The sequence below is a fragment of the Drosophila kikkawai genome, chromosome 2R, assembly GCF_030179895.1.
Source record: "Drosophila kikkawai strain 14028-0561.14 chromosome 2R, DkikHiC1v2, whole genome shotgun sequence".
In the NCBI taxonomy this organism is placed as follows: domain Eukaryota; kingdom Metazoa; phylum Arthropoda; class Insecta; order Diptera; family Drosophilidae; genus Drosophila; species Drosophila kikkawai.
This window is the reverse complement of record NC_091729.1, coordinates 26,293,040-26,309,890: the sequence shown is the minus strand read 5'-3', so window position 1 is coordinate 26,309,890 and position 16,851 is coordinate 26,293,040. Positions and strand designations below refer to the sequence as shown.

The following is a 16,851-nucleotide window of genomic DNA, read 5'->3' as shown; positions in this document are numbered from 1 at the left end:
CAACTCTCTTGCCGGCAAACATTTTTATAGCGCACATTTAATTAATTAGTCGGAAAGTTTTTTTGCAGCCCTCCTTATTGCTTATTCCTCGGGAAAGTTGGCTTGGCTCGGGCTGTTCATCAAGTCGACTCCCTGGAAGCAAACTCATTATCCCTTTCTTCGCGGCCTCAACTTATTATCTCGTCTCCGGCTCGATTATGCCGGCAAAAATTCTTCCCTTTTCGCTGTGAGTGTGTGTGAGTCTGGAACATTTCCTTAAAATATTCATGCGGTAAACTCCTTTTTCCTACCGGGAAAACGGTCCATTTCCATTGCCTCTCTGGAGATGCCTCTGTCGAAAGGCCAAAAACGATTGTGATGATGCCTTAAAATATTCATAAAATACTTAATTAATTGATTAATGGCTCCCGAAAGTTGAGAAGTTTTAGCTAAAACGCTATCGCAAGGTATCAAATTACCCGAAATGGACGGCGGAGGGCGATGATCCCACGGGGAATTCCAAAAACTGGCAAAGTTTGTGACAATCTTTGGCAACTGCAACTTTATCTTTTGATACAAAATTTATGACTAGACGGTAGGTTATGATGGATTTATTAGTGCTTATAAAATATTTTAAAATCTCTTTTGAAAGTATGCCTTAAAAATAACACTTATTGCTCCATTTAAGTAGATTTAAGTACCAAAATGAAAACTATAAAATAAATTTAAAAAATTACCTAAAATCTCTAGGCTTAAAAGCATTCTTTAAAAACTTTTTCATATTTTTTTAAACCCTATTTCATAGCCCATTATACTTTATTTTATTAAATTTAAGCTAATTTCATCCCTTACTTTATTGCACTTGATTGCATTTGAGCTTACTTTGTTTTTATAATTTTTTTGTGGTTGTATCAATTCTGTCAGGCATTCCTTAACTGGCTGGCATATTCTATATAATTATATATACACATATCCTGTTGCTTTCGTGCTTTCCGCGAGCACTTTCAGTTCCGGTTGGCAGGACCAAGTAACAATGTCACGCACACATATTTCCTGTCATTCTAGCGTTTATTTCCTCACTTCCACAACTCCTATTTTTTTCTTTATCGCATCCTTGTTAACACGTGCGTTGCCTTGCCCATTGTTGCTGGCTTTTTTCTGTTGCAGTGTACTGGGGAAAAATAGGTAGAATATTTTAAATACATCAATTAAATATAATTTTAAAAGTATTTAAATAATTTAAAATCTATATAAATAAATATTTGAGGGATGAAAATATATTTAAAAAATTTTAAGCTTATTTAAAGTGCTAAAAAATAAATATATATAATTTCCTGTGTAAATGTATTCCCTTTTTTTCGCCAACAAAGTTTATCAGCGCTCAAAGATCTCTGTTGCATGGCCATGGCCAAAAACTGAGACCTGGACCTGGCTTAAAGTCACTGGCAGTGTGGGACGTTATGGGTTGGCATGTGTAAAAACAAAGAAATAACAGCAATAATATAATTATATGTTGGCATGACATGTTACGTGCGAGTGTCGTTTTGAGAAATTTTAACACGTTCACGACGCTGAAAGCTATAGAAAACCCAAGGGAATGGCCTGTAATTCAAAACTAATGTGCCAGAAACTATTTATTATAAAGTAAGAAATACATATATAATTATTTAATGACATTATTTTGATAATTTACAATGACTTAAAGGTTTATCAATAACCAAATTATCATTAATTTATATCTATATATTTTTAAAATATTTTAAGAGTCTCAATCTCACAATTTCCTACTTTATTATCATTTATTGTTGATCAATTTATATCTTTAGAATTTTTTTTAAATATTTATCAGAGTCTCAACTTCACTCTTCACTACTTTAACTCTTAAAAATGACATTCTAAACTCCCATCCATCTCTGTTCAGTCGGCAAAAGAATCTCCAATAATAAGATAACCACCCAGAAATGTTTTTTTTTCAGTCACTTTTCGGTAATTACAAGCCAGACTTGGATGCCCCCGCTGGAATTTTGTAATCAAAAATGCCACAAAAGCCACCGAACGAGAAAACTAATAATAAAACGCTTAATAAATCGTCCATCAAAGGCGAAGGAGGAGTCGCTGCTGCACATGCACACACACAGGCGGAGTTTTCCGGGGAAAACTATATGATATATGGGATGGTGAAGTCTGGCCGAGGAAAACTATTCAATGCCGCACACACACAACCAACTTGTCGCTGGTCAGAGATAGAGGGGGAAAATTGTAATAAATTCGCAAGAATTTTTCGCTTTATAGAACTTGACACGCTGCTAAATGGCCAGATTGAGTGGCGTCGTTGGCCATTAAAAAATTGTCTGGCCCAAATGAGATTAAAGCCAAGGCGAGGGAGAGACATTGTTGCCCGGCACTCACACACACTGGATAGCATCGCAATCAAAATGCCAAATGCATTTTTTATTGAGTTAGTCGGCGGATGCCTCTCCCACTGACAACAGTCCCTTTGTCCGGTGGCAATTGCATTCATCCTGCCAACAAATTAAAACAAAGTTATATGCCACTGCAACATATACTTTTTTTCGCTTTAAAAAAAGGGAGGAAAAATTACAGCCCAGCGTTGGGGGGCTCGTAAAAAAATTTCCATTCCATTGCAGTTGTAAATGCTGCGTGTTGGCAGCCATAACTAGTTTTCAAGCTTGATAAGTCAGAAACAATAAAAAAGAAGGGTGTAAAGGGTCTAAGCGAAAACTAGAATACACTAAAAGATTATTTTTAATATTTTTAAGATATTTTAAAATATATTTCTAAAGTGTTTTGAGAGAGTTTCTCATTTTTTTCCGTTTTAAAATTCTTTCTGTATAATCTTAAGAGAGCAACCAATCTTTTTTGCATTTAAGTTAGGGTAAAAATGTAAGCAACATTGTAAAGGGAAGTTCCCTTCTCTGTAAAGGTCAGTTTTGTCACTGGAACTTGCCATAAAGTTTACGATATCTCAGAGTAAAAGTAAACCCATTCCAGGGATTTTTCTCTACAATAAAACACTAGAGAAAAATAGTGATAATTTCTCATTAAAAAATGTCAAATCAAGACACTTTAGGTTCCAATAAACAAGCACAAAAATGGGTTCCATTATCAATCCTTTCTCAGATCTGCCTACGCGAAATTTAACCCCAAAAAAAAACAGTACGAAAAAACCAAGCAATCGATGAGCCAAATTACGCATACGACACGTGTGCCGTGGCATTTTTCATTCGTTTACCAATGTGCACCTGCTCAGGTATTTTCCAAAACAATTCTCGCGTGTGACAGTTACCTCAAATTCGACATTGTTAAAGTCAATTTGAACAACAACACAGAAAAAAAACACAAAAAAAACAACGAAGAAAACAATTTGCTGGGCAAATTACAAGCAATTTGGGGCCGAGTTTAACTTTCAATCAATTTAAGCTTGGAATTTCCCTGGCTATATAGTATTGATACCTGCTGAGATATATTATCCTCTTATACGAGCTGAAATATGGATGTGTGTGCCCTTTGTGAATTGTTCGATATGGCCTCCTGCAAGTTTAATGCTGAGAGCCTTGACCTCTCCTCACGACAACGACGACGACGACGACGATGATGATGCCTGCCTTTCAGTTTTTCCATATGCAAATGGATGGCTTGGGTAAGGGGAAAAGGAAGCAGGATAACAATGAAACAAGAGAGATGCCAGGTAAAAAGACAGCAGCAGGATTCGCTCCTTAATTGTTTTCTCCGCCCTCCCACCGACAACTGGGATCCCTTTCAGGAACAACTTAAGCGTCATATTGAGCGGATAAAAGGCAGTCTGTGAGCATTATCCTTGTCATTACAGGGAATATTTTGTATCCTAGCCATAGCTAGTTTATTTTATATAACTTTAAATCTTTTTTTTTCTTTCAATGGACTTGTAACTTGTTGAATTTTTGCAAAAAAAAACTGAAAATTGAATATCACATGAAATATTTTTGCAAGATGCCCTGATCGTAGAGTCGCTTCACATCGGTGCCGCCGCCCACGAACTTGCCATTGATGAAGCACCGGGGCACGGTCTTGGCCCCCGTCATCCTGCCCAGCACTGCCTGGATCTCGGCGCCATCTTCTCGCAGGTCCAGCTCCACCGCCACGGGCTTAACGTCCATCTTGCGAAACTGTTCCTTGGCCATGCTGGAGTAGGGGCAGTAGGATTTGCTGAAGATCACCACCTTGTTGTTGGCGATTATCTCGCGGACGAAGATGGCCTGGGTACTCTCCATGCTCACCAGGGGCTGGGGCATTTGCATAGAACTGATCACGGAACCCATTGGTGAATAGAAAAACGGAGAGAAATCTGTTTGAAATATGTATGAGAAAGCTGAAAGCTGGAGAAAACAAGGTGTGAGGCCTAGGCAGAATTTTTGACTACAAATTTGAATGACTTTCCCGATGAAAGTGATTTTTTTCTGACAATTAAAGGGGTTCAAGGGCTACTTGGATGAGATACATATATTTAGTATCCTTTTTAAGATATTTCTCACTCATTATTTATTAATTTAAATATTTCCTGGTAGCTAGCCAAGTTCTCTTCACCAAAATCAATTAAAAAATCATTAAATTTGAAGGAAAAACCGCCAAAAACAACATGAATCCCAACTATTCCCAGATGTATCTGCGGTCTGGTCCCTGTCATAAAGGCTTTCGCTTCGGGAGCCGGTAGCTTATGACACTTTCACGCATTTTGGGCCCCCAAAAAGCCAACCACATCAACCAAACCCAACAACCACAAAAGGGGATTCCCCTGCAAAACGAAACCCTTTTCGCAATTGAGAATCGGTATAGGCGAGACTCACTAATGAACTGAGGCGTTTATTTATGCAAAAGTTGAGACCTCAACTAATGGTTCGAGGACATCAAAGACAGGACTATCGTATCCTATCATCCTATCATCACCGTCGCTCCGTCTGGCCGGGAGTTTAAATATTAAATAACCCAGGGAGTGAGAGAGGGAGCTGACATGTCTGCAGATGCCAGAGAAATCCTTTTCATTAACGCGACGCTTGTTGCTGACTTCCTGCCAGGACCCCTAGCTCCCTCTCCCTCTCTCTTTCTCGTTCTATCCTTCTCCATACTCACGTGTGTCCATGTCCTGCTCGTAAGTTTCCGTGTAACAATGTAATTTATTGTGCGCACCTTTGTTTTCAGTCAACACACACTCAACGGCTTCGCTTTGGGGTAATAAAACAATTTCTCCACAATGTGCCAAGAATGCACTGGGGAAATATTAATTTTTCTACTTCAATAATCAATTTTTAAATATTTTTTAAGGCGGCATAAGTCACAAAAGTGTACAAAAAAGTATTTAAAAATACAACTTTAATATAAAAAATAATTTTAAAATAATTAAAAACCTAAATATAAAATGTAAAACCTTTAGAACAGGTTTCCTTACAACTCCAAATTGAATTAAAGATTTTTTAGTCTTTTTATAACCTTATTATTTGTATTTAAAATGAATTATCCCTTTTTTAAATAATTATTTTCCCCTGTGTAAACCCCATCATTGTCGCCAGGACATTGTACACTAGCGAAAGGCACTCCTAAGTGGATTATCCTTCCTTCGGTTACTTCAAAAAGTTGCTCCCATCCCTCCCTGACTCCCCCCGCTTACCTGCCCAAAAACAGCCAACTCATTATTGTTGTCTTGTCTTGTTCAATGGCCATCTGGCCAACAAATTTACACATATGCAAAGCGTACCGAAAGAGTCCTTGGTCCTGCGACAAATTTATCGCATGCTAGAATTTGGAGACCACTCTCCAGCAACTGCGCCTGCGCCTGGCCAGAGATTTTCTCCGAGTGTGGCGGCTTGTGCACTAGACCAGCGGTAATTGTTTTGGGAAATTTACTTAACAATCATTTTAAATTGTTGGCGGTTTTCTCTCAAGGATTAGTACTTAATTTGATTAGGCCCATTCAGGCTTTTGGCAGCCAGTGACGCCTTTTTATTGTTTTTTTGGCTGGGAATTTTCTCGGTTCGTTTAGATGAAACATTAAAATTGAATTTTTAGTGGGAGTTTTTCAAGGAAGGGGTTTACTTTATGGAGAGAAAGAAAGGATGTAGTTGGGTTTGGGTGGGAGTTTTTAAGACAAAAACCAGGGCCTTAGGAATGCTTCTCTTAAATAAAAACCTAAAACCATTTCAGGAACTCCCGTCAATCTACCTTTGTCTTCGTATCGAAAACAAATAAAAACTACCACAAAACAACTTCAATAAAACCCTTAGCAGCTACAACAAACTACACCACATACTCCCATAAAACTGATGACCTCTCATGGTGATAACTATGTTACTTCATCTATTACTTCATCCATTACCCATTGAATGCTTATTTCCCTGTAGAAATTCCCATCTGACAATTAATCTAGTCCTCAATTCGTATCGATACAATGACTCCCTAGATCGATGGCCATTGTCCGTTAAGTGGAGCTCACCTCCTCAGCTCCTAAACCTGAATTCAACTATGGAAATCGGTCGGGACAATGCCTTTGTCGTCGTCGTCTTTGGGTGACTCCGCCGACTCCCTGCTAATTGCCGGCAATTTGTCTACGCAATTGCGTAATCCCCCAGGAACAATCCCCTACACGCACTCCCTCCTCCGCACTCCTCCCTGGTGCTGACAAATTAATTTCCAATCATTAACTCAGCTATGCAATGGCAACAGATACTAGGGAAGGAACTCAAAGGGTTTTCGGCAGGGGTAAGGTGCCTGTAGGACTCCCCAATTGATCACCATTTAAATGTCGGTCATTTATAGAGAGGAGTTGGGTGCCAGAGGGATTCCTTTAGTTGTAAGCGGGAGTTTGGGAGTGGAGAGAGTCAGTCCTTCCTCTGGCTAATTGGGTTAGCAGGCAGCAAATGGGCCAGAAGTCGCTACTACCGGGTATTTTCAACTTGAAAACACTGGGGAAAAATAGAAAATACTTGGAAAATTTACTTTAAATTTATTATTATATTATGAATTAAGAATTTACATTAGAAGTTTTAATAATCAATAACTTTCAACTTACTTCCTTTTTTTCTCCAACATCAAATTTACCATAAAATCATTAAAAATACCCCCACAATTTCCTCTCACTGTCTTTTCCAAAAGCATGTCTAATTTTAAGCCTCAATTCCGACCTAATTGATTAGCTTAATTTGCATTTAATGTTCATAATTTTTTAGCGCCTTCCATCCCACAGTCTGCTGCCATTTTCTGCAAAAGTTTCTTATAAATTTCTTCATTAAATATTTTCATACTGAAAGGGTTTTGTGCCACCAACCACCATTCATAACCCTTCAAGTGAAATTAAATGAACTGTGCGTGCGTCGTAATTATTCATGTGGGGATTTTCCTCGCCTCCAAGCGTTGAATTTTCCGAGTTTTCATAGAATAAGATTAGACACAGAGGGTTAGGTTAGCTTTTTCTTATTTCTACTTATGAAGGAGAAGAAGAAAGTTAGTAGTTTAGGTTTAAAATTTCTTGAGAGAAGATTTTGTGTCTACATATTAATTAAATTACTTTAAAAACTTTTAAAATTACTACACTTTATTTATATAAATTTTATATAGTTTAAAGTATTTTATTTTAATTTTTGAGTATTTCTTTTACCTCAAATAAATATTTAACATTTCGATTTATCTTTAATTTAACTCTAAACAATTATTTCTTTTCAACGCCAAAGCTGTATTAACTTCTCTCAAAAAACATCAACTGAATTTCCCTGTTTTAAGCCAAGTTTATAGCCTCATCTGTCTAGTATTACCATATTCCCTTTCTTTCCTTTATTGGAAAAGCAATTTCATCTTTTTTTCCACCTTCTCTCCGCTGCCTTAAAATAAAAACTCAAGTTAATCTCTGACAGAAAGACCCACCAGCTGGCAGGTGAACCTGCTCCAGGTCTTTCTCCAGTTCTTCGGTCTTCCTTTAGTTCTTCTCCAGTTGTCTCGCAGCTCAACTCATCAACCCAATGCACATCCCTCCAATTAATCCAGTGCGTATCAAGTCTGAAGAAAAGTCTCAGCGCAAACAAAAGTGGATGGAAAACCCAGACACACCTGCGTGCGCGCCTACCTAACGTTTCCAGCAATTTTCCGCACAAATTCCAAAGACAACAAGCTCTGTGTGTCTCTTTTTCTTACCTAGATTTCCTGCTGTCTCTTTCGCTTACCTCGATTGCCTTCTCTTTTTGCCGAAGAGGCCTGGCAAACGCATGATCAAATGTCACAATCAATTTCAATTTGGCGCTCGAATTGAGCTTCGTTAGCGGCCAAAAGCTGCCAAAGAAAATACAGGCGGGGCGAAAAGAGATGGCAACACCAAGAGCTGGATGCTAAAGATGCCAAGTTGGAAGATGCAACAGCCAAAGCCACTTTTTCTAATCAAAGCGCCTGTGTAATTTAACTAATTTGTGCATCGCATCCTGCTGCCTGCTGCCTGCCGGTTGTTGCAATTGTCTCACGTTGCAACCGCTTCGCCTGACAACTTGGCTAACCAAATATAAATTGCAAATTGCTCGCTGAATACTTAAGCATCCCAAGTGAAAGACAGGCTGAAATGTCAGTAGATTGAATGACTAACTGGAAAAGAGGGAGTTCAATTGGTTTTAGAGAGTTCCTTAACTTTTAACAGAATTTGAAATACAAATTTTTAAAATTTAATTTAACTCTAAATAAAATATTTACAAATTCTTCAAGCCATATTAATCGTTAATAATAGCATTCAAAATTATTTTAGCTTATAACTTTGTCAAAAATCATGCAGAAAATATTTTGGAAACCAAAACTGTAACGCAAAACCTCTCTTAAACCTCCAATCCACTTTTACGGTTTTTTTGGTGTCCCCTTTTTTTTGGATCTTTTGTTCTTTATCAATAGTGGTGGCAAAAAGCATGGCTTTTGTCTTTTGTTTACCAATGTCTAGACGTCGCTTTGGTGACTTGGCTCAAAAGCTGCTTTGCGTGGGCTCTGGTGTCCCTTAAAGGCATTGTGTAAGTTTTAATGCAAAATTTCGACAGTTGATAAAATTGAAGTTACCAGAACAATCGGGGTTTTATAATAGAAGCAAGGAAAACGTTAGGATTTTGAGAGAGAGTTTGAGTTTCTAAAGAGTTTCCATTCAAATTAGAAGTACAGTTGCCACTGACAATCGATAACATTTTGAGTATTACAGAGAAAAGGTCACACTAAAACAAAATGGAGGCTATAGAATAAGTAGTTTCTTTCTCTCAAATTCTAATTTCTTAGAAAAACAAAATCTTTTTATATCTTATTTTATATACAAAAAGAGCTCTGGCATCATTAAGAAGTCTCCCTAGCAAGAAATTAAAGATTATAATTATACGCAGAAAAGAGAGAATAGAACGATTTGTGGGATAACAGCAGCAAATTAAAAACTTTGCGTAAAATCCATTTTAACTTTTCAACAACTCATCGCCTGGAAGAGCCCAGAGTTGCCAGCTGGCGTACTGAATTGAAAAAAGCTACAACAAAAAAAAAACTCCAATCTGAGCCTGAGAGGCAAACGTTTAACAAAGGCAATTGGAGTTGGAGTAGAAGAAGGCGGAGTAGCAGCAGGAGGAGTCGTTGCAATCGCAGTTATTGCTCCTGCTCCTGTGTGATGAACACGACGACATCCTCGACGGCCAGTTAACCAAAGTCACTCAAGTCAGACGCCAAGTTTTTCGCACACACTCTTCCAGAGTTGGGGAGATTTCAAGGTGTTTTGATACAGGGTGGGGTATATTTCTTAGAAGTTTTAACACACAGAATAACCAAAGCTGATAAAAAAATTTAGGTATCTTTACTTTAAAATTTAAATTATTCTAAAAAATAGGTTTAAATATTTTTCGCTACTTTTCAGCAGTTTTATAAATTATATATAAATTATAAAATAATTTAAAAATATATTTAAAATATTTCTGCCAGTTTTGGGTACAATTTTGACCTATTTCCAGTACGATTTGATACCTAGTTTCCTTCTCCCTATTTAAACCCCATCACTTAACGCTTGATTAAAGCTGCCTTTGCCTGCCACTCTGAAGTCCTTAACTCTTTTCACTCTGAATCCAAGTGGGAGAGTTGCGGAGGCCGCTGGCATTTTGCTTGCAAACTCCGTCTAAATGTTCATTTGTTATGCTGTCGTCGGTCGCGGCGCATCGGTCATCATCGCCGCAATATTCGCAATCATCATCAGCATGCTCATCATCGTCATCATCTTCTTCTGCTGGCGGGCAGCCAACAAGTGTCTTCAAACACACACTTCTCCTACTCGAAACTCCTCTTCAAGTCCACAGCTCTTGGCTCCCAGCTACCGCCAGGCCAGCTGCAAAAGAGGCGCCTCCAGCGATGTCTTCAAGTAGCCAGCAAGTCGGAGATGGGATTGTGGCTGGTTTGAAGCTAATAAATTAATAAACAATTTAATATATTAAAAGAAAATGTTATATATATCTCAATAATTTAATATATATAAATTTTTTAAAACAAATTTTTGGAACTTATGATATCGATGTATATATTAGACCCTATCCCTTATCTTCATTAACAAGGCGTACCAATGCCACCTTAATTTTCATATTTATAAATGTATACTATTTTTTTAAAATATATAAATAAAAAATATCAACATTTATAAAGTAATAAATCAGCTCATCTCTATTTTTGCTGCTCGTTCTTCGCATGCAAATTGCCAGTTGGCCGCAGCAATGTTTTGATTTTATTCCCATTTTGATTATTTTGTTCGCTCCACTTACAGAATGGCCTGGCGACTTTTCTTGTCTCTCCGCCTTGCGGTACAGCGTGGGCTTACTTACTATATATATTCTGTATATATATTCCAGATACCCGGGTCTCCACTGGGGCAGCTGGTGAAGTGCAGTTGAAATTGCCGCGGCGTGGGCTTTTCCAGCTTTTCCCAGTTGTTCGAGAAGTGCGTGACATGTGTTTCGGAGTGCCAGAACGGTAGTTAACTTATGGAAATGCAGCGAGAGAGGCAACTTTTTGTTTGATTGACTCGAGAATGGACCTTGGACATCATGGGACATCGGGGATAAAGTGGAAAAAACTGGCCAAGTCACGTCCACGGCGATGGAATAAAGATGTCCAAAGGGGAACTCACGGAATTCAATTTGAAGTTGATACTGAAAATAGAAGCTGTCAAGAGGGGATTTTTATTGGATATTTTATTTAATTTAAGTGTATATGGGTTAGGGTTTTGGGTCATTTTTATCCTTTTTGGATGACCTAATATTTTGTTTTTTTTCTGTGAAAAAATAGGAAACATACGCGAGAAAATGATTGTATTGCAACTGGAAGCTATCCTTGAGATACACGAGCTCTAAGCGGTTATTTGCCGCTCAAGATTTATGCCCAAGCCCGGGTTTTATTGGCCCAAATCCAGTTCCAGTTAGCCAGAGATATCCGCTGGCCAAAACGAGCATTATTTACGAGAATCGATGCAATTCAGATTGCCATTCAGTTCTCAATATTGTGTGTGGATTTCCTAGTTAGCCAAAAGGTAGTTTACCATTTTCACACTTATTTTATTTATACGATTGCCTTGGGGACACAATAGTTAAACAAATCGTTTGTGCTAACTGATGTTATGATAGTTAAATTTATGTAATTGACCAGCTCGTAAATATGTTCAGGTTTAGGTGGGGGTTAAGACTGAAAACATTTGGTTTTTGTTTGTTATTTATTAAAATCTATTTAAAATTTATGTGAGTTATCGACTTCTTAGCTTTTATACCGATAATGTTATATCGATTATTCATTCCCAACAGGAAATACCATCTCTAGCGATAGGTTTTCTTTTCTTCTCGCTGCTGTCAAACCTCGTACGTAGTCTCCTGCAAATGTTTTAATTTCTGTTAATTTTCATCATTTACCTCTAGCAAAAACCATGCAGAACCCCAAGGAATGGACCAGCAAGGCTCTAGACGAACCCCATGCCAAGCCCCGTCCCACTAACCTCATCATCAATTACCTTCCCAAGGATACTTCCGACGAGGAGCTGTACGACATTTTCTCTACATTTGGTGCCATTCGTAGCTCCAAGATAATTCGAGATAATTTCGGCTCATGTGTCGGCTATGGATTCGTGGATTTCGTCAACAGCCGCTTTGCCCACGTGGCCCAAATGATTGTAAACGGACGCGAGCTGCGCGGCAAGCACCTTAAGGTGTCGTTCGCCCTGCCGCGCGGCATTGACATTGCCAAGTGCAATCTGTTTGTCAAGTATCTGCCGGTGAACGTTAACAAGGAGGAGCTGGAAAACCTTTTCGAAACCCATGGCACCCTCTCGAGGGTGAAGGTCGTGGGCGACAAGTTCAACGGGATGATGGAGCCGCAGCTAAATGTGGCCTATGTGCGCTTCAGGGAGCCCGCCGACGCCGAGAAGGCCAAGATCGCTCTCGACGGGTACTGCTTTCCAGGGGCCAAGCGCCCCATCTCTGTCCAGATTTTCACGAGGCGAGAAAACCCGAGAGTGGATGAAGCCCAGGCCATAGAGGAGGGTCGTTGGAATCCCTCACCGCCGCTGGGTGCAGAGGGTGTCTTGGAGAGGCCTTGGTCTCCCCCGCCGGCTCGTGACCCTATCTTTTCAGATTTAGATTAAGATCTTGCCATATTCCATTACATTTCTATAAACAATATTCACCTAGTCATCATTAATAAAAGCTGATATATAAATGCATCTTAAACATTATAAGGTTCCTGGCTAAATCGGCTTGCCTGGAGTTTTCTCTTTTTTTGCTCAATAATATTATATAATTTCATTAAAAATTATTACAATTTAACGAGGTGTATACAGTCATTAAATTACTCCGTATTTTCAGTCTCCTGGCTCCTGAAATATAGAAAAAGAAAAGCCTTTGAAGTGTGTCAATGCATTTCTTGCCACATGTGGAACATTTCGCACGACACCAGTTCGCATCGCCTGGCATTTTCCCCGTTTTCACCCCTTTTTCGGCCGAGACTTTTGGCAAGTGTCTGCGCCTGCTTAGGCCGTGATAATTTATGTGGCTGCCGCATCTCCGTCGTCGTCGTCGTCGTTGGATGGATTTTGCGGCTTTGATCGGTGCCGACAACAATGCAGCCAGGGAATTTTCCCCCTTCTCCCTCTCCAGGGACTTGAAAGCGAAAGTGACATTTTACTAATTTAGCATTTTGAATGCGTCTCGTGTCGCGCGTTAAAAGATTTATTTACTTCAGCCGCTCCTTGGACTCTTTGCTTTTTAATTAAGGTTGTTGTTTTTATATTTTCCTCTTGATAAAATGTTAATTTAGTCAATAACTTGGTTATGGATGCTGGGCATGCATTAAGCATTGATTGATTGATGGCTGGGAAGCAAGTTGAACTTCTAGGGAGTTCAAGGAGAGAGATTACATGATAAATAAAGTAGTTTTATGTATGGAAACTAATCATTTCTCCTCAATTAAGACCCTCTAAAACAGTTACACTATAATAAATAATTTCCCTTAGTATCCTACTAAATAAATACACAAATTTCCCCTACAGAGACTCCCCTTTCCCTTTCATAATTCCAAATTAAAAACGACTCTAAAAATACCAACCAAAGGATTAGCTAAAAACTAATAACCATTTCCCTCCACTTTGATATAAACAAAGGCGCACATATTTTTATTTGTTAGTGAAATAATTAAAACATAATAAAATCTATAAACCAATTAGTATCGAACCGTTCAAATTGCATTTTCCGGGTCCTGCCAAAGGTTTTTGCGGTGGTTTTTCGCGCTTTATCCGTTTATCGCGACGAGTGCAAAATCCTGTGCGCTGTCTGCGCTCCTTTTTTTTCTGTTTTTGTGCCCATCAAACGATTTAACAACAAACATTTTGCTGCAAAATTATTCAGAGGCAAACAAAAGGCATTCAATTAAAATTTGCACAGTTTGCTGGCCCAGGCAAAACATTTAATACAATTTACGCAAATTAATTTCGCTGGCAAAAACCCCGAAAATCTCAATAGGGGAAAAACGCTGACAAAACACATATACCATATATATATCGATGCAGATCGATGGAATATTTCGAGCACAACAATGAATGCAATATTAATGGCCTATATAAATGGCAGATATACTAAATATATATCGAGCCCTCGAAACAGCAGTTAAATGCAAATGCTTTGCATAAAAACAATTTGGCGAAAATGGCAAAAAGCGAAACGAATGCAATACCAATTTGTCGTATTGTTTGGCCAAAGAGCACAATGGCTTAGGTATCCAAAAGATATGGCCATGAATGATGTGAGTGTTTTGTGGAGGGGTCATCCATTTTCGATTCCATTCGATTCGGGAACTGGGTCAGCAGCCCCCAAACGGAGGACGATGATAAAAACAATAAATAGTCGTTGAGAATTTATGGCATTTTAAGGTGTTTGCACAAGAACACACAATTCAGCAAATTGATTGCACTCTGTCTCTGCATTCAACTGGCAATTAAAAATACAACAGAAATGGTAAAAATAAATGTAAGCAGTTGCTTTTTTGGTGTAGAATAATGCCTAAAGATGTTTTCTGTGGAATTTTCGGGGTTTAATTGAACTTTATGAAGATGGATGAATGTGTTTTTAAGGAGTTTTCCATTTGATCTTTCTTAGATTTAATTACAAGAAGGAAGTGTCAGTTGTGTAAAGGATATTTATTTACAAGTTTCTGGACAGTTAGCTGGAGTTTTTGTTTTTATTTTTCTTTAATTTAGAAGAGAAAGAGTAATTAAAAGGTTAAATTAAAAATATTTTTAAGGAAAATAAAAGCTTTTTAAGCCATAAATATTTTCAATATTAAATTCTTATTCTTTTTACAAGCTGTAAATACCTCAAATAAAATAATTTAAATTAAGTGGGACTAATTTTACTATTAAAGAAGTATTTCCTTTTATTTAAGTCTTCTTAAAATTACATAAATATTACTTAAACCAAGGTTCTCTTATTTTATATTTTTAACAAAACCCTTCTGTACTTTAAATGAATTAATTTTCCCAGGAAAACCCCTGTGATACCCATTCTTTTCGTTTAATTAATAACTCGTTGGAACTTTGCAGACATCTCATGGCTAAATATGAATTTAAGCTGTCTTTTCCTGCTTAGCAGGATATCCTAGCTGCATATCCTGCCAGCATATCCTTGCCCTTTGCCCTCTGTCTGTCTGCATGTGTGTGTGTGGGAGCCCGAGCAACTTTGGCCAAAAGCAAACCACTTAAATTCATTTTAATTCAAGCGAATAGCAAACGCAGTTACTTGGATATATATTTCCCAACCCAGGCCAGACACTGCCACTAACTCATAATAATTTCACAGCGCATACACTTGCCATAAAATAATTTCTCCTGCTTTTTTTGTACTACCATTTTTTTCAGGACTCTTCTTTAGGGTTTTCCCTATCTTTTTTTTTGCCTGCTTTCCCAGCTCGAGTGTCTAGTGCGTCGTCTCAAAGGGTTTCACACTTGCTGTTTGTGTGAGTGTTTTTCCGCCAGGAGCCAAAGGTTGCATATGAAAATATTTGTAAAGCAACAACTTATGGGGGTGGAGGAGGGACTAGAGCCTGGGGAAAAGTGTAAATGTAAATATTTAAGGCTCATTTCGGTTTATTATAATTTCATTTGCAAACGCTGCCACATTGAGATTGCTTTAAAATTTGCAGGTAATTAAATTGAACTTAAATGCATTTAATTTGTTATCTCTGTCAAAGTTAAGGTATAAAGGAGGCTTGTTTGAGCATAAGATTTGATTTATTTACCTGATTTATTTATCAGAAAATGTTTTACTTGGATTAAGGCATTTTAATTGGGTTGGTTGAATAGGAAATTGGTTGTGTAAATATTTAAGGGTTTTGTTTTAGTTATTCAAGCAAATTTTAGAATATATTTGGAAAGAGAAGAGAATACAATATATTCATAAAATTTATAACAAGAAAGTAGCTTCTATTGCAAATTTATTATAATTAAAATCATCTTTTTCTAAATGTTTCCAATCATTCTCCTTTGAATTTCCCAAGAGCATCTCCCTCTAATTAGCTTTTTGCAAATATCATATATTAATTTCAAGAGATGCCCGCCGATAAGCTGCCATTCCCCGATAGAGTCATCAACACGCAAAGGCACCTCTCCTTCTCTCCCCCCCAAAGACTGGACTTTAATTAAGCTCACGATCATGAGGAGCAACTTGGCGGCGCAATTAAAAAATCCAAGGCTGGAAAAATCAAGCAACTTCACTCACTCAAAACGCTGAAGCTGAAAAACTGCGAGAAAATTAAAAAGGAGGCGTTGCTGTGTGAATGGACGAATAAAATGGATGGGGCTGGTGGAGACTGGGGATGATGAGATTCGCTATCAGCTAGAGGCCACGCCCCCGTCGGCCAGTGAACGGGGGGCGTGAGTGGCAATTTTTCGCGCTGAGTGCAAATTGCAAGAGGATCGTAGAGATCGCATGGCTTTTCCCCGTTGTGCAAATAAGCAATTAGTTGGCTTAATAACTCAATGGCCTTGCAACCGGTTTTGCCTTTTACTAATAGAATTTTATACACAGGAATAAAGGGGGGGGGGGGAAGGTGGATTTGAGCCACAAAGTTAACTTTGCCTTTTTGCTAAAACAGTCCGCGTAAAAGTTAGCTGGCAACAAAGTTGGAGCCGGGGCCACAAAGTAAATGAAGCCGCCGCCACCGCCGACGATGCAGCAGCCTCAATTTAAAATTAAGCTCATGAAAAGTAGTTAACCTCGAACCCTCCCCCTTTGCCAAAAGCCGTTAACTACAGCACAAAGTCAACGTGGAGCAGCGAGGAGGGTAAAGTAGAGAAAACCCTCGGAAAAACCCTCTTGT

The 16,851-nt window shown here is 38.3% G+C and overlaps 2 protein-coding genes and 1 long non-coding RNA gene across 3 annotated transcripts; 1 reads left to right on the top strand and 2 right to left on the bottom strand.

Annotated features, from left to right (window-relative positions):
• Positions 1–3,833: 3,833 nt before the first annotated feature.
• Positions 3,834–4,430, bottom strand: Grx1t (Glutaredoxin 1, testis-specific). The gene has a single exon (XM_017163344.3). The coding sequence runs from the start codon at positions 4,296–4,298 to the stop codon at positions 3,948–3,950; it is 351 nt and encodes a 116-aa protein (XP_017018833.1). The 5' UTR covers positions 4,299–4,430; the 3' UTR covers positions 3,834–3,947.
• Positions 4,431–9,959: 5,529 nt separating this feature from the next.
• On the bottom strand, positions 9,960–11,660 carry LOC138928026 (uncharacterized). Its single transcript, XR_011444492.1, has 3 exons — positions 11,296–11,660; positions 10,824–11,163; positions 9,960–10,410 (listed from the first exon to the last, which is right to left on the bottom strand). It is a non-coding gene; the product is annotated as an uncharacterized lncRNA (long non-coding RNA).
• A 135-nt stretch (positions 11,661–11,795) lies between these two features.
• On the top strand, positions 11,796–12,714 carry LOC108072283 (ELAV-like protein 2). Its single transcript, XM_017163350.3, has 2 exons — positions 11,796–11,849; positions 11,907–12,714. Exon 2 carries the CDS (start codon positions 11,915–11,917, stop codon positions 12,626–12,628), a length of 714 nt encoding a protein of 237 aa, XP_017018839.1. The 5' UTR covers positions 11,796–11,849; positions 11,907–11,914; the 3' UTR covers positions 12,629–12,714.
• Positions 12,715–16,851: the final 4,137 nt, after the last annotated feature.

Excerpts from the sequence above, each read along its gene's own strand:
- Grx1t (XM_017163344.3), bottom strand. The coding sequence starts at position 4,298 with ATGGGTTCCGTGATCAGTTCTATGCAAATGCCCCAGCCCCTGGTGAGC.
- LOC108072283 (XM_017163350.3), top strand. The coding sequence starts at position 11,915 with ATGCAGAACCCCAAGGAATGGACCAGCAAGGCTCTAGACGAACCCCAT.